This window comes from Musca vetustissima, unplaced genomic scaffold (assembly GCF_032173495.1).
Source record: "Musca vetustissima isolate MV318-11 ecotype Yass unplaced genomic scaffold, APGP_CSIRO_Mvet_v1 utg41510, whole genome shotgun sequence".
NCBI classification, from domain to species: domain Eukaryota; kingdom Metazoa; phylum Arthropoda; class Insecta; order Diptera; family Muscidae; genus Musca; species Musca vetustissima.
Window position 1 is genome coordinate 11,912 of NW_026886906.1, and position 26,021 is coordinate 37,932.

The following is a 26,021-nucleotide window of genomic DNA, read 5'->3' on the forward strand; positions in this document are numbered from 1 at the left end:
ACATAGGTTGTCCTATTCAAATACATATTTTTTAAATTGTAAATAACTTCCCAAAAACTCCATAACAGAAAAGGGTTTAAAATATATATTTCTTTGAAAAAAATCGTACATTTTTCCAATTTATATTCTTGTATTTTTAATAAAATAGGAAAAAAAATCATTCTGCATGACTTGTTATTCGATATACATATATAAGAGAACAAATATGTAAACAATTTGTTTTTTTTTTCTTACAAGACCATCAATGTCACTTAAAACATATGTAGTATGTCTGTATGTATAGTATCTCACCCCAAGTTTGAGTCTGTAATCTCCTTTAAGTAACCCCCATGGATATCATCATCATATTACCTACCCTTATTTTTTGTTTTTCCCTTCTTGTTTTAATACTTTTATCCCAAAACAAACAAACCGACGAAACGAACAGAAATGTCAATAACAATTTTCATATGAACGCATAACTCATTCAAGGATTTTTATAAATTTTCAATTTCTGGCTTCTTCTTTACAGGTCATCGAATTCTCTTTGCCGCTGGAAATCTAAAAAAATGTCAAATACCCTTTTCCCAAAACGTCACACATATTGAATTACACAAAAAAAAAAAAAAAAAAAACAATTTTCGGATGGCAAATATTTTCATAACGAGGGGAAAATCATCGATCAGAATATTTGTATTTTTGAAAATGTCTAATATTTATTCATATCAACATAAAAAGAATGTAAACAAATCCTAAGGAAGCCGCAATTTCGTCAGGAAATCTCCAACAACCGAAGACAAATGAAATTCCTAAGAAATCAATATTTAAAATAGTGAAATGTCTCAGTTTGATGATAAACCACAAAGACGAATATCCATCACTGTCCAAATATCCAATCAAGTCCAACAATTGTCACAACCACCACAGTCCCTAGTGTTGTCAACAACAAGAACAGAAGCCGCACCATCACCACCACCACCATCGTCATCGCCATCAATACCAACACTAGCAACCTGTCCGTCGATACCACCACAATATGACCACAAAACGAGCCACAACTTATGGTCATCATACCCAACATCAACAGCGTCGGCCACCTGACGTCGAAGAGGCCTTGTCTTCCATGTTGTGGACCCCATATGAGCGTGCCTCCATTACGGATACCTCTTCGGATGATGAAGATGAGCTATTGAATCGTCACCAACAGCTGAGAAAATCCAAAAGTCAATATGATTATACCAGCATACCGACAATACCGCCACCGTCTCCCACGCCCACAGCAACACCGTTGATGCTGCCGGCCACAGCAAACATTGTGGCCTACATACCGACACCGACACATCAAGTTGTAACACTGCCGCCGGGCGTAGCAACAAGTACTTATTATGCGGCCACAGCCGAAGATATATGTGATGCATCTGTAACTACACCGTTAGTGCCTTTGTCCAGTCTTATTTTGGATGCCGGTAACGGTCACTTAACTACCATGGCCGCAGCGGCCGATGATATACTGGCCAGTTCCAATTCCACCGTTATTGCGGTAGCTGTCAATGATGCACCACACACTCCATGCTACACTCCTGCTCCTGTTCCAGTCCTGTCCACGACTAATGACAGTACATTAGCCAACGATATGAGTTCCTCATTTGCAGCATCGTTAGAAAATCATAAAAATCGTTTTTCTTTCACTTCCTATGGTCGCATAACGGGTCTAAACAAATGGTGGCCAACGTCGCACTCTGCAAATAGTAATAATGCTACTCCAACACTACCACCCCCACAACCAATATCCTCTTCGTCGTTGTGCTCATCACCATTAGCTGAAGCGACTGTGTTGAGCCCATCTGGTATTGGCTCATCAACAGCCACAACTACCTTGGCCGTGTCTGTCGCACCAGCTGAGCCCAAGGAACCACCCTCCTATGACTCACTCTATTCGAAGGCCCAACAGAGGCAGCAACGACGGCTACATCGTCATGCCGCCACATCACGTCAACGCGCTAAACATTTGAATATTTTCAAGCCGGTACTGGAGACATTAAAAGCAAATGTGTCAACAATTACACAGGGTCGTTTTGCCAGCATATCATCATCGTCGTCCTCCTCCTCGTCCTCGGCAGCGTTGTTGTCGCGACCGGATAATCGTAGTCGTCTAAATGCTAACAACAATCCCAGCAATCATAATATCCGCCGTAGTAATATGCCAAACAACAGCCTTGGCCACGGCAATAATCCTTGTAACAGCATCACGGGTGCGGATGTTAGTCCCGACACCACAGAGACACATTTGGTACATTCATTTACAGATGATTTTCTAACCGAGGTAAGTTTATTACCATCGTTTTTTCGTTTCTCCTTTTTTTTTTTTTTGTTTGGTTTTGCATTTTTGTGTCGTCTTCATTTTCTTGCTCTTCATTAATGTTTGTTTGGTTGGGTGTATTGGAGGATGGATGGAAAATGTGTGTTATTAGAAAATATTACATGGCGTCTGGGTTGGATTTATTATATTTTATAACGTGGAGGCATTAGCGTCGAATTTTATAATACCTTAAGCTTTTAAGCGTGATTTTTTTCTTCGTTGTAGGCTAAATTAAAATGAAATCAACCACCTCGGCAAGACTTTATGGTTTATTTATGATATAGATGTATGTGTATAGGTGTGGGTGCCTTAATGTTTAGAATGACTTCATAAGTCCATTATGTTGGTTTTTTATTTATTTTTATTTTTTGGGTTGGAGGCCAGAAATTGGATATCAGAATTAATGTGAAATTTTGTATTCTAATGACAAACACAGCTCCAGGTAAAATTGAAGATGCTGAAAAAAAATATAAGATATAAAAAAATAAAAAAAAAAAACTGTAAGGAAAGTAGTAAGGTCGGACTGGGCCGACTATATGATATCCTTCACCACTTTGGGTATATTATACATATATGTCCTAACAATTGCATGTCTATGTTCCCTCTTTCTCCAACCTATCCTAACTTTAATTTCATTCGAGCAGATTTAGAGCCGTCTGCCTAACATGGGGAAAATTTATGGAAAACGATTTATAGCAAAATTGATACACGCTATTCGGTATGCCGCGTTGTTAAAAATATAATCTATATGTGGGAGCTATATCTAAATCTGAACCGATTTTCACGAAACTTGGCACACGTAATTCTGGGCTTAATTCAGTAGCCTGTGCAAAATTTCATGCAAATCGAAAGATGTATAGGGACTTTGGTGTTCCATTTACATAAAATCGGACGAAACTAAATACGTGAGCTGTATCTAAATCTGAACCGATTTTCACGAAACTTAGCACACATCATTCTATACCTAATTCATTACGCTGTGCCAAATTTCGTGCAAATCGTAAATCGGACGAAAATATATATGGGAGCTATATATAAATCTGAACCGCTTTTTCCCAATTTCAATAGGGTTCGTCCTTGGGCCAAATAAGTGACTTGTGCCAAATTTCATCCAATTCGGATAATAAATGCGACCTGCACTTTTTTACAATTTAACATGGACAGACGGACGGACGGACGGACGGACGGACAGATGGACATGCATAAATCGACTCAGGAAGTGATTCTATGCATATTCTCAAAAGTAACCATGGGTCTATTTTTAGTAGAAAATTTGGTCACCTAATATTAAGCCAAATTTTTAAATTGGATCCAATTCTGTTGGAAATGTGTCTAAAATTTGCAAAATAGATCCAGTGTTTATCATTTTTGCTTGGGATACGGAATATTGATGGTACCGGTATATGGGAGCTAAAAAAATGTGAACCATGTTCAATAGAATACACCATGGGAGTCTTAGCAACGTGAGCAATATTAAAAATTGCGAGCTCTGTGGTGATTTGATATTGAAATTAAACATTTTCGAAATTTTGAACACTTAGTGGGAGAGTCATATATTTCCGCATCTTTGAATTAGATTTAAGCTTGAAAAACGATTATGATGTCCATATTTTATATAGCATAATATTTTTACCTAACCTAAATCAGGTTCAAAGATGGGGCCAAACCAAGTCCGAATGAAACCTTTTGCCCATACCTATTGGTACCACCTCCACAGGGCCAACAATTTGAAATTTCAAACTTAATTTTCAAGGGAATGGAATGTCATAGCCTATTACCCTTAGTCATTTACCCGTTTCCCCTCTGATTGAGACACCTCCAAATCATGATTTTTGGAAGCTTCTATTGAACCTTCTGATGCCAAAAATCCTTCACACGAAATGTTTCCTTGATGTGGGGGAATAAAATTATGAAATTGGATGGCATGTCAGGACTGTAAGGTGTGTAACCCATCAATTCCAAACTGTGGCCGGCCAGAACGCCGCTGATTTGAACCGATATGTGAGAGCTCGAGCATTGTCATGGTATTTAAAGATTCATCTTCTGGTTCTATTTTTTAATATCCACCAAAAGGTGTAGTGTATATTAAATTGGTCATTCGGTTTGCAACATCTGAAAGTCCAAAAAGGCATATATTCTTGATTAGAATAAAATTCAATTTAACCTTGTCCGTCAGTCCATCCGATTTTTATACCCTCAGCTTTATGGATAATGCGGGTATATACACTTTGATACGGCAAAAATGTGCCTCATCGAAATATTTGTGTTACACCCCATGTTTCTTTGGACCAGATCCCTTTCCGACAATTTGCAGTCGATGTCTGACCGGCTGGAGCGCACGATAACTCTCGAAGTGTGTAACCGATTTCATCCAAGCTTTACACATCGTAATATTTCTACCAAACTTGGTTAAAGTTCGAAGATGGGGAATAACGGTTCATTCCTTCTGGTACCTCTCCCACAAAATGGTCAAAATTGTGCTAACAATTAATTTTATTATGTTATGCGAACGGACTATCCGATTTAAAGTAAATTTGTACAACCTATTATTTTTACCAAGCCTAGATCAAGTCCGAAGATGGTTCACTCCTACTTTTTTAACGAAAATAAAATGAAGTCCGAAATGGGACCCATTGGTCGACTCCTTATGGTAACTCCCACATAAGTGGCCAATATTTTCAATATTTATAAATGGAAGGCGAAGGCGGTAGGTCCTATCTTAACTAAACTTTGCGCAACCTATTATCTTCACAAAGCCTAGAGCAAGTCTGAAGGTGGGATCCGTCTGCCCTCTAATCTGATACCTTTCCCCAAAAAGGGTCAATATTTTATAAACTTGTAAATTTTATTTGAATAACCGTAAGTACTCCCAGTAAGTACTAAGTTTTCGTATTAAACATTATCAATATCGGCTAACATTTTACGATAGCCCTCATATATGGTCACATTCCAAATTTCGATATTTTGGGGAGTTTTGGCATCCGTGTTTCAATCAAATTGCCTGTAATTACATATTTTGAATTTTCATTGAGTATGAAATGTCCCTAAAAAATATAGCATCTTTATAATGGTACACTCCATTATTTAGTATTTCGAGGGATTTTGGGCACATTCTTCAACCGAAGTGGCTCTCAGGTTTTCATGGGGTCTCAAATCTTCATACGAAAATTACTAATATCTGTTTACGTTTTAGTATATCCCTCATACCATACCGGTACAGTCCTATTTTCGGTATTTTGAAGGCTTTAGCCGAATTTTTGTGGCTGTAAATTTTGTGGTGTAGCTGTAAGTGAAGGCTGACGGAAAATGATCAATACAGGTCCATGTTTTGACATGGTCCCTATATAAGAGTTTTAGCCGCATTTTCCTATTGTAGTGGCTGTAGCTTGGCGTCGTGTGATATTAGAGGATAAAACTCATTTTTGCCAACTATTTTCTATAAAGGTCTAGGTTTGATATAGCCTCCACATAAAGGTCCAGCACTATTATTATGTTATTGATAAAGTTTGATCATATAGGATTTCTGGTAAAAAATATTTCCGAATGTCTTGCGGACAGTTTGTTCAGATTTTTTTTGTATCTCTCATATATAGTTTTCCTACTTTTATATGAATGACAAACCAAAGCCCCTAAGTCTACCCGATTGACATTAAATCGTTAATAGATTCCTGTAGCATTGCTTGACTAAAGCTGGTTCATATATCAGCAAAGAAATGATGTTGGGTACATCTATAAAAAATATTAGATTTCACATTTGTTAGCTTTGGATTAAATGTTTATATATGAATATATATATGGTATCATAAAGCCTGACCGTCTGACATTAGCCTCTCCATTACCTGTTTTGTTTCAAGTTTTAATTATGATTTATGAGTCCATAATAATATTTCAGTTAATGTGAAAATACATACATATTTTAAATTAATTTTAAAAATTTTTAGTAACTAACCATTCAACCAAATGTGTCATTCGCCCGGTTTAACAAATGTCCCTTTAAATTACTACCTAATAACAACATTAATAGCACACTAATGAAGTCATCCGCAGGCGTACATTGTGTCCTAGCATTAGTTAATTGAATAGCTTTTGTTGTATTTACAATAATGACTTATCCATTGATCTTATCAATTAGTCAACAGACGTACAACAAATTCCTCTCGCACCCCCTAGAGGGGTGTTAGTAAACCTAATTGTTTGTTATTTTCTATTTCCAATAACAAACAGATGGGCAAATACTCGAAACCCCTTTTTGTCAAATGGTTAGCTGCTGATAGCAGACAAAATGGTTACTCTTATCTAAATATCTGTAAATTTAAAATTAGTACGTTTAACACACACACATGCAGCACGATCACAACACACATTTGTTAACAAAGGATGTGGCAACAAACACACATTGGCATTTAAATGTATGTAGGTTTATATTTTTCGAACAGACATTAATGTTGTCGTATTATGTTGTTGCTGTTAGATTTTCTATTTTTGTTAACATTATTTGACTGAAATACCAAATGTTACTCTTTTAATTAAATAATTAAATATTCATTGAGGCCCGGCGGTGAAGTGCAGCATGTGGTTTTATTTAAATAGTAATGATGATGGGATGGTGGTGATGTTGGTGGTGGCGAGGATGTTAGTAATAAACAGGGTATATTTAGAACAGACAATTTTTGTCTTGTCTACAATAAACATATACACATATTTTCTATTAACAGTGATTGAATTTCAAATCAATGCCTAAATAAATAATAATTAATTTTGAATTTTTTCGAAAGTTCTTAACCTGGTAGTTAAAATAAAAAAAATAAGTTGTCAAAGGCATAAATGGAATGGGTTTCCAATCAGAAGTGGTATTTTCGTATTCAAATTTTTGGACTATAAATGAATATTTTTTCATAATACAAAGGGTGTTATAAAATTAATAATAAAAACATGTAAAAGGCCGTAAAATTTGGTCGGACTGATTTTTTGACAAATAGAGCTTTTTCAAAACATGGTACAATATCAAAGATTTTCTGAAAAATTCGCTGAAAAAATGCGTCAAAAGTCTTAACCTACAACCGAATATGGGACATACGAACATGGGAGCTGTACCATGGTCTTATAAATTCCCTGCCAGGGTGTTTTTTATCTTCTGGTAAATCAAAATCCAATGCATAATTACGTTCCAAAAATCAAATATAATCGATTATATAGAAGCTTTGACAAAACTTGAACCTATTCAAGAATACCGACAATAGGATGTGGGTCTTTATATAGGTATTATATTAAAATCCGAAAAAATTAGATTTTTTTTCAAACAGCCACTTCGGTTAGCAACTTGGACCAAACCTGCTAGAAACCAGTATTCCTATTACTTCGATAGGAACAAATTGGATAATATCTTCAAAATACCGAATATGAGACAGAACCTTAATATGAATGCTAGGTTAAACAATGGACTTGGCTGAAAACTTCGACACAAAAAATCTGACGGTACCGTTATATGGGAACTACATCAAAACCTGGACATATATTAAACATTTTATGGGACGAAATTTCTAACCCACCACGACATACAAAATTACACCTATTTCGGTTGGAAAATGGACGTAGATCATCAAACCTCAAATTTATCGGAACCCGTATACGATGGCTTGTTTTGCAAAAACCCTGAATGTCTACATGGTTGGAAAGGTCCATAAACCCCTCCAAACTTTAAAAAATGGAACGACACATTTGTATGCGGACTATACCAAAAGGTGGACCTATATCGAAAATTTTCTACGAAGATTTTTTTCTATCAAGAACCCAAAATAATATGGTGGAGAGTATTACAATATCCAAGCAAAATGTCCACCATGAACCCGCTTTTTATGAAATTTTTATTATCCAAATACGTATTGACCTAGACCATAAAAGTTATCATCTCATCGAGACACGATTGGAAACTTGTCCGATAAAAGACAAGTAAAATTCGATAACCCAGTCGGACCATAAACAGCACCTAACAGTCAGACTTGAGAGTGGAGAAGTTTTCAACAATAACTCTTGAGCTTTAAGAATCTGGGGAATTCCGAATAATTTATATACCTTTCATCTGAAGGTCTATATATGTAGTAGCCTCCATATATCTATACACAAAATATTCGATATTTTGAGGCACTCTTTTTCAATCTAATTAGTAGGAATTTGGTATTTTTGGTTTTCACTGAACAGAAAACATTCCTGGTTTTTACAGTAGCCCCCATATAACGCTACATCCCAATTTTCGATATTTTGGGGAGTTTGGGCACGTGTTTCCACAAAATTGGCAGTAATTTTGGATTCTCATTGTGAAGAAAATTTCCCTACTAGAAATTTTTAATATGGGCCCAAGTTTCCGGTAATGGTACTAACTATTTTTCAGCATTTTAGGAAGTTTGGAGTCGTTTTAATGGAATTGGCAATAATTTGATTTTTCAGGTTCTCATGGGATGTCAAATCCTCCTACCAATCAAAATCGCTTTACGTTTTGGTATAACTCCCATAAACCGTAGAAACCTATTTACGATGTTTTGAAGGTTTTGGCCGCATTTGCCATATTGGTATAAAGGGTTCTTGAAGGCTGACATACATCTATACAGAATGGTCTATATGGGTCCATGTTTTGGCATAGCTGCGATATTTTGAAGACGAACTGAATGATGTTTGTCTACACCCTTTTTTCTGATTTGACATTTGAAGTAAGCAACTGCCACATTAGGCTCACTTTTAACGTCTGAGTGACAGTCTAAGTGACTGTGTGTATATTGCTCACAAAGGCTGATTATTTAAGTGGGTGTTTGTTAAGCGCCACAAAGGCATCTATGTTTCCCTCACTGCGAGTGTGTGTGAATGTGTTGATCCCTACTTGTGTGCCTAGTAATCTGTGTATTAGTAGCTGATGGTTCTTATCGTAATGGATTGCCTTCATAATTGCTGGCGGTTAGAATTGAATGTTTGCTTCATATGTCAAACATGTTATCCATGTTTCATTTTATGATGATGTCAATGCCTTTTAACAGTCAGAATATTGTGCCTCTCGTCGGATTTTTGTCGGTATTGTCAACCCATCACATAGCCATAAACAATTGTTTTGGATTATCTTTGTAAATTATATATTTTTTGCTGCTAAGAGGTCTTTGTGTCACTTCACAACACTTTGTGTCTGTGTGAAGTGAAATAATGTTGAGTAGTTTATTACCGAAAATGTCACAATAGCAAAGATGTGTGTGGATATGGGAGTTTCCATGATAGTTAAGGATTTAAATAAATATTTTCTTAGAGAATACTTCCACTTATTTGGGTAATTGTTTTTTTTTAAAGGGTGATCAATCCATCTGCTTATCACTGAGCTACACGTCTGTCTGGAGGTCTATAATGCATATATTATCCCCTTTATTCTCAACTCCATTTCCTAGGCACATTCTCCCCCCTTGCAATTCCTATGTACCCCACCATACTCTATATTCAATTATCACACATAGTGTAACATTCCCAATAATCATTTTCAATTGAATGTCTGTCCCAACAAATTCTAAATCCTCTTTCTGAATACATATCCCCCAAACGCAGGGGGATAATTTCATTCAATCAAACACTTGATGGCTAAATAGCTCCTCAACAAATTTATTAAGTATGACAAAACTAAAGAATCAAATAGCCAGCCAATCGAAACGGCGACTCATTCATTCTGTAGCAGCATTTAGTATGATTTTAAAATCAAACAGATAGATAGAAAGCTACTTCTTGGCATGACATCCGCATTCACCACAAAATATGAACATCTTCATGTTCATGTACGCACTCACACACACATCTCTTGTCCCTTGTACCATCACTTACCCAATGACCACACATGTTCAGACACACCGCACACACACACTATTGAAGCAAACTCCATGTAATCAGCCATACTCTGGGGATTGGGGTCATCATGATGATTGCACTTGAAGTTTGCTGTCAAATCAGTTACAATGTTTGATATCTCCGAGAACAACAAGAACCAATGCAACAACATCAACTGCATGATATATTTGATAGACTGCACATTTATCAAATATAAACAATTGTACTGAAAATAAAGGCTTTCGGTATGGATGGTTTGACAGCCCTGCCCTCCCTCCATTCTTCACTCTTATGTGGGATCATCTGTATGTGTTTTAGTTATAAACTAATTAATAATCTTTATCATTTGCATACACATTTGTTGTGGATGAGAAGGATTGCCATATTATAATTGGAAATATTATGGAAATATATATTCCCCAAAGCCATCACTAAAGCCCCCATGAGATAGATGCCTATTTAAAATACCTAAAATTGGTCGGTACATTATATCTCGACTATGTCGTCAAAATAGTCCGCAAAAATCAGTTATGGACCAATCCGGTAAATGTTGGAAAAATCGGTTAATATTTAAGGGATTAGATGGACCAAATACCTTATTTTTTCTTATTTTCTGGTAGCTCCAAAGGCCGCAATTATGGCCCGAGCTTCGAAATTTTGCATGGAGTAGGGGATCGGGCCAAAGAATGAGCATGTTTGTTTTCATAAAGATCGGTCAATATTTAGAGGTTCAAATGGACTCTGAGTTTTGTGTGAAATGTGACTAAAGTAGTCCATCGGTTCTTCAGGGGGATTGACCGATTCGAAATTGGCCTACCAAAAATTATTAATATTCATACATGTTTCATAGTAGACCCTATAGATCCATTGCGGTGTTTCGGCATATTTTCAATCGAATTGGCTCAAATTCAATTTTTCTGGTTCAAATCATCCTACCAAAAATTACCAATACTGTGTTCCAATTTCCAATATGCTGAAAAATTTGCAGAACATTTTCTATATGGCTGCAAATTTTGGTTCTGAACCATTTTCGATATTAATAAAGTTTTAAGTTAGTTTTTCTCATGGTAGTGACTATAATTAGGCATATCGGATTTAATAATATGATATATAATAGCCCCTATACAAATGTCTGTGCAATTAAATTAAATCATTAGGAATTTCATTGAATAATAATTTTGAGAAATGAGGCTCATTTCCATATCTGTGAGTGTTGTATCTGAGTCTTAGAAAACCCCCGATTTATTGTTGAGAATCCTCTCCATCCTCACAGTGTAACTTCTGGGTATTTTTTATATTTCGATGGTATCATTGGTCCTTACTTTTTGAAGGTAAGGTTGGATAAACAATATGAATTATAAATTCCGACTAATGTCGGCAACGAAACCATTACTTTCGAATGGAAAAAAATTCCGAACGGCCTTGTCTCACAGAGGAATTCAAAATACAAGTTAATCTTGTGATTGAAAACCTTGTGACTTTTTCCTCTGGGACCACGTGAACGATACGGCCCCTACTCCAACAACCCAGATTCAATTCAAATCCACATATATAGAATTCATGAGACTAACGAAGAGATATAGCAGTTACTTTACGATTTGGTTATACCAAATCTCATGAAAATAATACGGCCCTATAAAGAAGTCATTGTGGTCTAATATGTCTCGGTGTACTTCATATTGAAGTACTTCCGTACTTCATATTGAAGCATTCGATATTTTTTTCTAAAAAAAATCTCATATTGGAAACCTCTTTAATATTTACTTTAAATATCAAATACCTTAATCTACCTTATGGCAACCCCTTAAATGGCACGCTCTAATACAGTAGCTGCTTAATTTATGTTTGGATATGAATATACATACAAACCTAAATATGCTATGTATGTGTGTATTCATGTAAAATACATGTAAATGAAATGATGTAAAATGGATGACCGTCGCTCTTAAATTAAAAATATGGACATTTTGATAATTTAGTATGTCTGGCTGTTTTGACAATAAAGTGCAGCCACTATCTATATGCCGGTCTGTCTACACGTGTATGAGTGTGTGTGTGTTTAGTGAATGTTGTAAGTCTGATAATGATAATAATTCCCGTTATAATGGATGCATTGTTTTTAGATAATATTTTTTTTTTTTTTGTTTTGTGTGGTATTTTTGTTTATTTATTCTTATTCCATCCGTACAAACATACATATCTCAGTGAGTGGGCTTGTAAAGAGAGTTCTTATTGTTTTTTAGTTAAATTCTACAATTAAAATTTATCTGCAGCTGCACTCGAATTTATATATGTATTAGAATAGCTCAGAGTAAAGTTTAGCCCATGGTGACAGTTTACTATACGCATCGCGATGATGTAGTGTGTAGGAGATAGGCGCACACATTTTCAGTAGTGTAGAACGGACGGGCCATACCGAAATAATTTATGCGTATCGGTCAAATGTCAGTTCAGTTTTTGTTCGTTGTTTTCCTTCCGCCATCGAATGTACATAAATCTGTTGTGTGTGTAAAAATGAGTTAGCATGTTTTGAAAAATCACTGAATGTGTTTATAATAATTTAAATATGAATTAAAATTTTTAATTTCTATATTGTGTAATACTGAAATTGTTTCAATGTATAAAATGAATGAGTGAAAGTTACTTTGTGAAGTGAAAATAGATTTTCCGTATCAGAAATGTAAGTTTGTAATATTTGAGTTAAATATATATGTAAAAAAATCACTTATATCACATTTATAGGTGTAGTTTTGATAAAATGCTTTAAATACATTTTAGAAGTCTTCAGTCTAGTAAAGTCAGTAATAATAACTAAAATATTTGTTATAAAAATGGTCAGATTTATAAGGCTACGATAAAACATGTGTCTAATGAAATAACTACGTAAGTGTCATTAAACCAAATCCGAACCTAAATCCGTTTCAGACAATGTGAAGTTAATTTAGAAATGTCCGTTGGGATGGCGTTTTTGAATGATAAATCACGAAAGATCACAAGTTACCAATACCTGTTTCATATATTTTATTTGGCATTTATATCGACATCATTTGGAAAATGCATATGCGAATTTTATAATATAATGCAAAACTCTGCCGAACAGTGAGTGGAGTTAGTGTTTTTTTCTGAGGAATACATTTGTTTTTGTCAAAGAGAGAGAGAGAGAATGCATGAAAAATATGCGTGCGAATAGTGGCAAAGTTAAAAAATAATTTTGATGCGAATGAAGTGTTTAAATTTTTTGGAAAACATAGTGGCTTTCTCATGATTATAATAATTAACATCTACAATATGAAAAAAAAACTATGAGTGAAGTCAAAGTTTACAGTGTATAGTCTCTATATACCGACCGATTTTCTGTATGTTAAGGTTTTAGCCGAATTTCTCCAGTGAATTGACTGAAATTGGATATTTACAGAAAATTGTCGATTTACATCCATGTTCGGACCCATTTTCTTCTTGGTGGGTAAAAAAAACGTTCGAAGAACATTTTCAATGTAGGTCCGATTTTTACATAAATATTTGCAAGCATTTTTTATAAGTTGAAGGAACTAGCCGAATTTTCCGATCGAAGTGACTACAAATTGGCTTTCTTTATTCTTGGAGGGTAAATAGGTATTATAATGGAAACAAGAAATTCATTATTATACCCTTCACCAAAGGAAACGAGACAGACACATGTCTAAGTCGATTTATGCATGTCCGTCTGTCTGTCCATGTTAAATTGTTAACAAAGCACAAGTCGCATTTATTATTCGAATTGGATGAAATTTGGCACAGCTCATCAAATTGGCCCAAGGACGATCTCTATTGAAATTGGGAAAAATCGGTTCAGATTTAGATATAGCTCCCATATATATGTTCGTCCGATTTAAGGTAAATGGTACACCGAAGTCCCTAAACATCTTTCGATTTGCACGAAATTTGGCACAGCATACTGAATTGAGTCTAGAATGATGTATAATAGTTTCGTGAAAATCGGTTCAGATTTAGATATAGCTCCCATATAAGGTAAATGGTGCACCAAAGTTCCTAAATACCAAAAATTTGGCACAGCGTACTGAATTCAGCTTAGAATGATGTGTGCTATGTTTTGTGAAAATCGGTTCAGATTTAGATATAGCCCTATATATATTTCGTCCGATTTAATGTAAATGGTGCGCCAAGGTCCGAATATTTTTTTTTTTTCGATTTGCACGAAGTTTGGCATAGCGTACTGAATTGTGTCTACGATGATGTGTGCTATGTTTAGTGAGGATCCGTTCAAATTCAGATATAGCTCCCATATATATTCGTCTGACCGGGTGTCTGATTGAAAAAAAAAATAATAATTTGTAACAGTGCGGCGTACCGAATAGCGTGTATCAATTTTGCTATAAATCGTTTTTCATAAATTTGTCCCATTGTACGCAGACGACTGTAAATCTGCCCGGATGAATTTAAATTTATCATAGGTTGCAGAGCATGAGTATGTTCGTTCGAGGGAACATTGACATACAATTGTAAGGATACATATGTACAAGGGTATCATATAGTCGGCCCAGTTCGACTTTACTACTTTCCTTACTGGTTTTTATATGAACTATAGGACTTTATTTCACATGCTTCGGGATGTCCGATATGCATTGTTTTGTTGTATGATTCGTTGCTATTTTAAAGGTAACTTCATAACGCCTCTCTCATAGAAGTCCTGCTCTCCATTTGGAAAAAAAACTCCAGGAGTCGATTTTCACAATCCTCTCTAGATACCAATTTTTTATGCAAGAAAAATATGAAAAAGATGTGTGTGTCCTAGCGTTGTCCTGGAGGAACACGACACCTCTCCTGTTGGCCAATTCTGTTCAATTTCTATCTTCAAACGGTCCAGTTGTTGACAGTATAGATAAGAATTAAGCGTTTGGCCATACAGAAGCATTACATAATAAATAATCCCCTTCCAGTCGCACCAAATGCATAGCAGAACCTTACTGGCCGTTAGTCCTGGTTGGGCCACGATCCACGTCCTGGTTTGAACACGATCGTTTTCGCACACGGTTATCGTATGTGATCCATTTCTCATCTCCAGTCACCATCCGTTTAAGAAATGGGTCTATCTCATTCCGTTTGGCCAATGCTTCGCAGATGGAAATTCGATCCATCCTATTTTTTCTGTTAATTGGTGTGGCCACCAAACATCGAGCTTCATTTTAAATCCAGCTGTGTGTAAATGGTTTAAAACAATTTTATGATCGATTTTTAGCTCCTGGGCGATGTTACGACTGCTATCATGCCGGTCAACTTCGATCATTTCTCCAATTTTGTAACGCCCCGAAATAGATCCAGCTTCGATTGTCATATCTTCATCAGCTGAGTCGATCTGCCTATACGAGTTATCTGTTCGTCCACCCTAATTGTGAACCAATCGTCACGAAATTTTGATTGTGGACCAAAAACGTTTTTTTTTTTTTAAGTCGCTCGATTCGATTATCATGAAATTTTACACGTGCAATGATCGGTTTTTTGATTTCAGGTTGATTTTTTGTGTTTTTAGATGTAATTTTTTCCGCAAATATTTTAGTCCGATTTTATATAACTGTCAGATTTTTACGTATTAAAATTAAAGTTTGCCTAGCATTCTGTTCTGTTCATCAACATTTAACTTCTTAAAACCATACATTTTCCAATAATTTATTTTCCTATGAATAAATTAACGAAAAAAATTATAATAGATAAAGACCCTTCTATGAACTTTTCTTGCAATTTTAATTTGCCAACAATTATCATAAATTGTTTCCAGGAAAATGTACTACTACAATCGCGTTATTTGTATTATGGACGGCAGACACATTTTTCCAAGTGTTATTTCCCTTCGATTTTATTTCAAAATAATCAGACGCCGCCGCCGCTACCTTTTTGGTATAATGGACTCTCAAAGAACACTTAATTTTCATAACTTACACCAAACTTTTGTGATTAGTTAAATACAGTTGATAAAATATGTATGAATATGTGTGTGTTTGTATGATATGAGGTAGATACCTTCAATTCCGTCGAAAGGTTGAATGGTTGGCTGCCACAACGGAAAACGTCAATTAGTTGACGGCAATATGTTTAGATGATAGTGGCATATGAACAACCCCCGCCCTAGCACCCTTGTGGTTGTGGTGGTAGTCGTCCTTTTCGACTATTCAGAAAATAACACTTTATTATTGTTATTTCTTAACAGCAACACCACCGTCCTGTGTTGAGCCAAAGGTAAGCAGCAGACCAGACACATGGCTGTTTACCTTCCTTTTATCCTTTGGATGGTCTAAGGTGCTTGCCTCATGTCGTAACGTGTCTATCCTTTATTTTTATATTTGTTAATACATATTTATAGCTATCAATTTTCTGGCCATTTATATATGCATATGTTGTGGTCATACCTACGCCTACCAATAGCGTTTTTAGTCCTCCATAAAAATTGGTTATTAGCCTTCGTTTAGGGGTGGGGTGCTATTATTAACGTAATTATCTTTTACGCCATACCTTAAAACCAGCAGCAAATTGCTGCTCTCTCCCTCTTACTAGAAGACAAATTGAAGCTATTTATTTTCTGGCAGGGAATTTTCTCAATTTTTTGGGCCAACGAAGAAAACTTTATTACAAATTAGTAATGGGTTTTAGTTCTCTTTTCTTGTTTTCTGGGCAATTTGTTATTGGCGTTACGTATCAGAGAAGGCAATCTGTTAAGTGGCCGCCTGACCGTATGTTCCAAAAATGATTTCTTCTGTCAGTTTGTGGTCTACATTTCTTTTGGCACATGTCTGCTAATTAATATGGGAAATATTATTTAATTATCTAAATTGATTTTAGTAGTTTGATTTCATATAATTGATATTTCGAGTAATAATAAATGACAACAAAAAAGTTCATTAGGTTGTTGATCAATTTCTGTGGAAATATAATTTTAGACAGATGATAATTAACCTAATATTATTTCGGGATTATTTTTGCCAATATTTTATCACAAGTTTGCTAAATATAAAAATAAGATAATAAACAGTAAGGAAAGTAGTAAAGTCGGACTGAGCCGACTAAATGACACTCTTCACCACTTTTTGTATATTCTGCATAGTCTCCTAACAGACGTCGCTTTTTCGAAAGAATATTGACATGAAATTGAACAAAAGATAAATAAGAAATTTTCTACTACATCGGACGAATATATATGGGAACTATATCTAAATCTGAACCGATTTCTATGAAACTTAGCACACATCATTCTAGACTTAATTTAGAACGCTATGCCAAATTTCGTGCAAATCGAAGGATATGTAGGAACTTTGGCGCACCATATACCTTAAATCGGACGAAAATATATATGGGAGCTATATCTAAATCTGGACCGATTTTCCCGAAACTCACCACTCATCATTATGGACTCAATTCAGTACGCTGTAATAAATTTCGTGCAGATCGAAAGCTATATAGGGACTTTGGTGCACTATTTACAATAAGGGAACCCCACCCATTCCCGATTTTAATTTTTCAAGATTTTCAATGGGCTGGTAAATCAATACCAATGCTTGTTAAGGTTTGTAACTTTGCAAATATATATTTAAAGATTTAAAAGAGAAGAAAAATAATTTACAAAAAATTTTTGTTTTTGTTTTGTTGTTGTTTTTTTTTTGTAATTAAAGATGGCGGGCATGATAACTCCTCACTAGGACATCGGAATTCGAAAATTCTAACGATGTTAGAAAGAGTACATGTCTGGCTCTCGTATGAACTAGGATTATTGACTTCGCTCTAAATTTAACAAAATGGCGGACCTTTGCGAAATATTTTTGGAAAATCGCCGATTTTTTACCAAAAACCTAGTTAAAAAATAAGGAAGATCTAGTTCATACGATAGCTATACACTTACAGAGAAACGTGTAAGAATTTGGAATCGATTGGGTTATTAGTTTTTGAGTTATCGTGCACGCCATTCGCAAAAGCGAAAAACGTGTTTAAAGTTTGAGAACCCCTTTAGCCGTCACTTGATGCTGACACAATAAATCGGCTATATTGTCAGGAATGTTGACCCCGAGAATAAAGGGGTCCCCTTAAATCAGACAAAAATATATATGGGAGCTGTATTTGAATCTGAACTGATTTTTACGAAATTTAACACACGTCTTTCTAGACTCAATGCAGTAAGCTATGCCAAATTTTGTGCGAATCGAAGGATATATAGGGTCTTTGGTGCAAAATTTAAATAAAATCTGACAAAACTATATGTGGGAGCTATATCTAAATCTAAACCGATTTTCACTAAACATAGCACACATCGTTCTGCGCTCTACCGAATTTCGTGGAAATCGAATGATATATAGGTATTTTGGTGCACCGTTTACATAAAATCGGACGAAAATATATGTATATGGCAGCTATATCTAAATCTGAACCGATTTTTCCCAATTTCAATAGGGTTCGTCCTTGGGTCAAATAAATAAGCTGTCCCAATTTTCATTCAATTCGAATCAAAAATGCGACATGTACTTTGTTTACAAGTTTACATGGACAGACAGACGGACGGACATGCATAAATCGACTTAGAAAGTGATTCTATGCGTATTCTCAAAAGGAAACATGTGTCTATCTCGTTTCCTTTTGCCTGTTACAAACATATGCACAAAGACATAATAGCCTGTACCACAGTGTGGTCTTCTTTCTATAGGAAAATTTTTCAGACTCTTTGGGTCCCATTTTTTTCTATAGAAAAAAAAAAATCGCAGACCCTTGTGGTGTTACTTTTATAGAAAAAACTCGATGGTCCTTGTGGTTTTATTTTCTTTACTTTAGACAAAAATCAGGGTCTTATTTCCTATAAAACAAAATTTCCAGACCCGCAGGTTCCTATTCAGATTCCTATTCATTATAAAAACATATCAAAAAATCTTCGGGTTCTATTGTTTATTATTTTCCTATATTTTTATTTGTTCCTATTTTTGATTTTATTTCATATTTTAAATAAACATTTTATTTTGCTTTCAATCATTACAGCACTCTGCAACCACACGACGACAACAGCAACATGTTGCTGTGAAAAATGTTGACAATCAACATATTGTGAATACATTGAACAATAACAACAATAATAATAATAACATTGTCAGCTGTTCCATAACCTCAATTGACGAGAGCACAGAACCTGCAGTACAAGAAAAACTACAAAAACAACTACAACAACAAAGTGATAATGAAGCTGACGCCACTTCAATGGTGAGTCATCGCACAAATCAGCTGTGTGCCAGCGACGACGAACACGATCAAAACACAGGCGAAGCAAAAACAGCGACAACTACTACGAAGAGCATATCACAACAAACCGATGGTGAACTGCTACTACTGGAAGAGCAAGAGCAAACGGAAAATAAACAAAACAATAATTTTATTTTCAATTCAATGCAGCAGCGACCCCACCACCATCAACAACAACAACAAATGTATGACTGCAACGAAGTCGACGACGAATTTTACGATCAAAGTATAGAGTGTGATAAAATGAACCCCATGGAAATGAATGGCTACAGAGAACCGAGAGAGTTCATGTATTCCGTATATTGTCACACAAGCCTTCCGACAGCACCAATGTGGAGAGCCATGCCACCGTACGAGACCTCGGCAGCACCAGCGATCAGTTTGACGCGTTCATTTGGGGTAAACACAACAGCGTACGGAAGAAATTTAACGGAGTCATCGTTGTCGTCGTCGGTTTATCATAACAACAGCACCACAGTTACGGATACGTTTAAAACTAGTTTCGAAAGATCGCCAGCCACAACAACAACGACATCTAAGAGTTGTGATAGTACAACAACAACGACGTATAATTTAACACCCAATAAATGTTTGGCAGAATTGGAACGTTTATATGCGGAATTTCGGGCCAGTGAAAGTTTAAGAGAGAAGCGTCTGCGCGAATTGGAATCTCGAAAGACAAACGGAGACGACGGGGGCGTCGCTACCGGTGACAATAACGACGCATGCGAAACCACAGCGGGACAACGGTTATCGTCGGTCGTCGATACTAACGAAAATAACGCAAATATGCGTCTCAATGTGCCCGCCTCCACAAACTCCTCGCCCGGTGGCGCTGTGGAGGAGGCGATCAAATCAAGTGATACCACCAAAATTAATCCAAGTACCAGCAGTGTATTCCTAACAACAACAAATAGTGTTACAGCTTTAACGAATCCGTGTCAGCGTACACCGAGTCTAACTATACAAGTGAATCAGAATACAAATACAAGTTCAAATATCTCCAATAAGAATACGAAAAATAATAACAACAACCACAACAATAATAATAATAGTAGTAGTGTAGGTGAAATTATCCTAAATCAGGCCATAGTGAATGCAACAACGGCCACAGCAGCCAGCAACAACAACAAAAATGGTGTTAGTGTGATAAATTGTAATTATGTAAATAATAACAACAACAAAAGCAACAACAACAAAAGTATTACAAATCTTTGCGATAGTGCAACGAATACGCAAACGCCTACAAGCAGCAGCATCGGCAACAGTAGTTCTAGTAGTGATAGTTGTAGTCCCTCAAAAAAGAATACAACAAAAATAAGTGATACCCAAACAACAACAAAAGCTAGTGTTAATAATTCTCAAAATAGTTCAGTGCCTAATTTGTTGAAAAATAATGAAAATCAGAATAATAATACCAATCATAATTCCGAAAATCCCCTTACAACGGGCAGTGTTAATGTCATTCAAGTCAATGGTACCAATATCACCGCACCGCCATCACGCACCTTTACCTCAACCGAATGTCAAACGGATGATGTTGCCGGTGTACAGTTGAGATCACCTCGTACCCAATGTAATGCCACACAATCGGGCAACCCCTCATCCACTATAACCAACAGTCGTGATCGTGATCAACGTCGTCGTGAAAGACGTGAACGACGTCATTTGCATCACACCGCCTCAATGATGGTGGCACCCACCCACTCCCATCATACCGGACGCCATAACCATTTGGATCGTCATTCAATGCCCGCCCCACCATTACCACCCATTCTACATCCACCACATATGCATCCGGGATTAACAAATCATCATCCACATCCCCATAATGTTGCCATGATGAGACCTATGCTGCCTGATATATTACATAATCATTTTCCGCCACCATATAGTGCTCTGCCGTCACAGGCATCGGGAGCGTTACCGCCTGCAATGGGTGGCGTCAGTGCCAGTATGTCAAATCATCCAAACGGCCCGGCTTTAACACAATTTGCCCATGGTTGTCCGCCACCACCACCACCCCCGGGGGTGACAATATTGGGTCCTCCACCACCGCCACCACCAGCCGGTACAACAATGTTGACATCGGTTATATCGACGGTGCCAATACCGGGAGCTACACCCATCGTTAATGATGGCCGATTTTCACTACCATTGCCGATAATAAGAAGGTAAATGGAGCTAAAATGATAACAGAAAAATTAAGTGGGCGGTAGTCAATATCAATAGTTAAACGATTTTGAAACTGAGCTGAGCAAAACATTGGGATTTTCAGTATTAATTAATTATGGCCTCCTTCACAATGTGGAATTGGTTAATATATCTCCGTTCCAGAATCTACTGTTTTTGCTAATATTATATATGTTGTGCATGCCCATTATAAGGATATAGAATATTTGTTTAACATTAAACTAAGATTAAATTTAGCTCGACCAATTAGGGCCAATGACGAATTTCATTAAAATTAGTGAAAATCGTTTCAGAACAAACAAAATTCCCGTACTATGTCTGTATATTTGTGATGTCTAATATTCATATTTTTTGTTCGTCTTTCGGATAAAACTGGCAATGTGTTTCGATCCCTTTGGGTTCGATCTGCCAAATGAACTGTGTCATTCAATTAGTTCCATAGTTCTTTTTAGAGCAATAGTTAATTTTTAAACATCAGTTAGTTCGGGTTATGACCGGATAAATCTATATTTACATTTGGATCAAAAGGAACTAGGAGAACGAGAACAAAACTCAACGACTGGAGCGAAAAGAACTACATGAACGAATGAAACGGACCGAACGTTGCCTCTACGGCTGGAGCATAAGAAACTAGATGAACAAAAGAATCGTTACTAGTGCCGATCTTCCTTTTGCGAAACAGTTCTATTGTACTAGATCGTTCCGAAACGAACTGAATTTAGCAAAAATGAACGAATGAAGCAAAAGAAACTAGTTCTAGTTCGTTTCGGATAGACCCAATTCTTCTTTCGTCTCTAATGTTACTCTGTACATTTAGTTGCCCTACAAGTCCATACGCCTATATCGAATCTTGTCTCCCCGTAACAGTTTTTCCACTCCGATTGGAGTTTGAACGCTTTAACAGCATCATCTTAGTGAATTAAAGAAACGAACTTAGAACCGATCACACCTTTGCGGAATAATTTCATTGGACTAACTCGTTCCGAAAGGACCTGAGTCAACATTCGGCTCTAAAGCTACTCTGTACATATAGATCCCCTACAAGTCCGTACGTATGTATCGAATCCTTCCTTCACTGTAAAGCTACTCTGTACATTTAGATATCCCACAACTGCATATGCCTGTATGGAATCTTTTGCAATGCGAACTACTTTTTGCACTTGGGTAGATACACCTCCAAAACATGAATTTTGAACGCTTTAACAGTATCCTCTTAGTAAACGAAGAACCTAGAACCGTTCGTTCCTTTTGCGGAATAGTTACTTTGAACTAGTTCCCATTTTTTATTATGTGTAGGGATACAAAGAAGTCATATAGTGCCAAGTCAGGGGTACCCGGCAGATGACCCATCCTATATCTGAGTGCTCCAATGTTGCATATGATGCACAATGATTCGTCTTATCTTGTGCGTTTTACGAATTTCTACGAAGACTTTAAGTGGCACACCAAGCGATCAAGCGGAACTGTGTTCCTTCAGAGTGAGTCTTTCGCGAACAACATGAGTTATATTTGGCAGGCCTTCGAAGACCCACGGGGTAGATTGCAGTTTTGTTTTGACTTCAAACAGATAGAACCACGATTCGTCACTTGTGACGGTCTTATAAACATCTTCTGAATTGTCGCGATCTTATTTTTTATACCAACCTTGTAAAGCATCAGCATCTTGCATGGGTGATTGTTGTTGTTTTGGTATCTTCCAATGTTGGGCTATTTTGTCTTAGTTCTTGGGTAAGGTAATTATTCGTCGACAGGTGTTTCTTGATCGACCTCGATTTCCTGATCCTTGAGGGATTCTGGTTATGAAATTGAATTTTGTTAAACTTGTTGCCAATCCATCTCAATTTCCACGTTGTAATCTGATATTGTATGGATACATAGTTCGTTAGGTTCCACAGCTCTACGTTATGAATAGTATCCGGCCAGAATAATCTGCAATATTCGAAATATTTTTTATTTGAATGACCTTTAATTTAAACAAGTATATATACCATCGCTGCTAGGAGAAAAAGGAATAGTAGCTTCAGACACTCAGGTCCAAAAAATGAGCTTATAACTTAAACATACAAGATATGACGCTTGGCAGTTGAAAATCATGCCGGAAATCCTCAAAATATCAAAAATTGGGTGTACTTTTATATCGTAGACCGAAATCAATAGCTTTGGAACGAAGATTTGCCAGCCAATGAGAATCCAAAGGATTAAATTACAGTCAATATGGTTTAAAAATTTTGCCGATAATAAAGAATAACGGGAAGTAGCGATATATGGGATCTACACGGAAAAAGGTCTAATGTTGATAATTCTTGGTAGGAAGATTTTCTATCTAATAAAATCCCAAAATATAAAATTACAGTCACTTGACCAAACTTTAAAATTTGGAAGGTAATGCTATATAGGAGCCACCCTAAAAATTGGACCAATACTGAAAATTTTTGGAAGTAAAGATTTGCTACCCAATCAGAAACCTGAATGCCACATTACATTCAATTTGGTTAAAAGTGTCCAAAACCGATGTTTGTGTGCGGAATCCAATATTAAAAGTTCGGTATGATAAGAAATAGTTAATTACTTGACTGTATTTTCTTTGTGACTTTTTCCACATCATTTCAATTTTCAATTACAAAGGATGCAGTGGCATGCCTTTCTCTCAACACACACACACATTGTCATCTTCCTACGCCATTAAACACCATTTTTGAATCATCAAATCTAAGGACATTTTTTAAAACTTAAACATTTCCCTTCACATTAATGAGAATTGTCACATAACTTAAATTTACGATTCGAGGCAATAAACTCACAGTTTTAAACGTTAAAATAAAAATGTCTGAAGCTAAGAATACGACAAACATAAAATCTCAGAATTCAAGAATTAATGATGCCCTGTTTGATGGCATGATGGACCTTTAGGCATGACATATTTTCCTTAAGCATTACACTTGAAATGTGACTATTAAAAATCAATTGATATCATTTTGACGTCGCTTCCTTTTGTCTTTTGTGTTTTGCTGAAAACTAACACTTAGTCATGATTTTATTGTTGAACCGAACAACAGAATGCGCTTCGGCGAAGGAAGCCCATGTATAATGACGGAACTGCTAATTACTTTTAGTGCCTTTATGTTAGTGCCATACATGGAAGTGGACATGAAAAGATTTATGTCCAGACATACATAAATGCTTACCGACATTACTTGGCGTTTTCTGTTCATTGTTGTAGTTGTTGTTGTTTTACAAATCAAAGGCATGCCAACTGCAGACAGACGAATGCACAAACACACACCTCTATTTTATGATTAAGATTAATTACATTTCTAGACCAGATTTTCATTTGGTGAATTGGTGGTGGTGGTGTGATGGTGATGGCTTCTTCTTCCACATCACTACCATTGTCAAAATTGGAATTTTATATATTTTTAATAAAACAACAGAAAAGCCCAAAGTTTTCTCTTAACTTCATTAAGTTCGAAAAAAACCGACAACAAAATCAGCGGCAACAACCCCTTTATTAGCAATTTAGAAAGGAGTAAGGTAACATGGATGCTGTTTGCTATGGCTGCCGTGCAAATGGCAAACGTCAAGCAGCTAATCCAACCTGTAACCATTTCATATTCGCCTCACAACAACAATAATGGTATAAAGAAGCTGAAGAAGTCAAACCTATAAAAATTAATGTTAAAAGAAAGTTTTTCTCTGATTTTTGCTGTTGTTGTTGTTAACAACAATAGCAATAGCTAACTGACACCGCCACCACCATCCACCACAACTATAACAAGCTAACGACTTTTGAAGTTAAGCTATGAAGCAGTGAAGAAAGAAAAAAAATAAGCCTGAAATTATTTTTTGTTTTCTTGAACTCTGTGAAGATATACCCAGACAGGACAGAAATAAGAAATGGTAGATGGTTGTATGAAATCGTTAGACTGACAGGAGGGTTAACATTTGGTACGTAGTTACAAACATTTATACATAAAAACCTACCTTAGAGTTTAATACAGCAGCACAGTTTTATATTTGAAATCAACGCTCATCCCATTATTTCAATTAATGATTGTGGTGGCGGACGCACACAGTGGTTCGTTGGGGAGCTCAAGGGGGAAAGATAGTTATGAGACCATTTCTATTACTCCTCAGCTTCTGAAAATTTTTTCTATAGACAAAAAATTGTTCTTCAACTTGTGAGGAATTTTTCGGCAGAAAAACTTTTTCTCTTCTTTAGATGTTTTCTATATAAAAAATGCTCTTCCGTTTCTGAGGACAATTATAGACAAAAACGTGTCCTGAGCATTTAATATTTATTTTCTTATAATTTTTTCTATGCAAAAAAACAAAAAAAATGATTTAAAGGAGATGGCACTCCGCATCTTCTTCAAACCAC

At 36.1% G+C, this 26,021-nt stretch overlaps 1 protein-coding gene across 1 annotated transcript; it reads left to right on the forward strand.

Annotated features, from left to right (window-relative positions):
- The first annotated feature begins 1,010 nt into the window (after positions 1-1,010).
- Positions 1,011-25,309, forward strand: LOC133334383 (probable serine/threonine-protein kinase DDB_G0267686). The gene is made up of 4 exons (XM_061542680.1): positions 1,011-2,302; positions 19,193-20,674; positions 20,795-21,624; positions 25,075-25,309. The coding sequence occupies exons 1-4, from the start codon at positions 1,016-1,018 to the stop codon at positions 25,307-25,309; spliced, it is 3,834 nt and encodes a 1,277-aa protein (XP_061398664.1). The 5' UTR covers positions 1,011-1,015.
- Positions 25,310-26,021: the final 712 nt, after the last annotated feature.

Coding starts and splice junctions, on each gene's coding strand:
- LOC133334383 (XM_061542680.1), top strand. CDS start 1,016: ATGACCACAAAACGAGCCACAACTTATGGTCATCATACCCAACATCAA. Junction 2,303..19,192: donor CAGATGATTTTCTAACCGAG/GTAAGTTTATTA, acceptor CAATCATTACAG/CACTCTGCAACCACACGACG. Junction 21,625..25,074: donor CCATTGCCGATAATAAGAAG/GTAAATGGAGCT, acceptor ATAAAACAACAG/AAAAGCCCAAAGTTTTCTCT.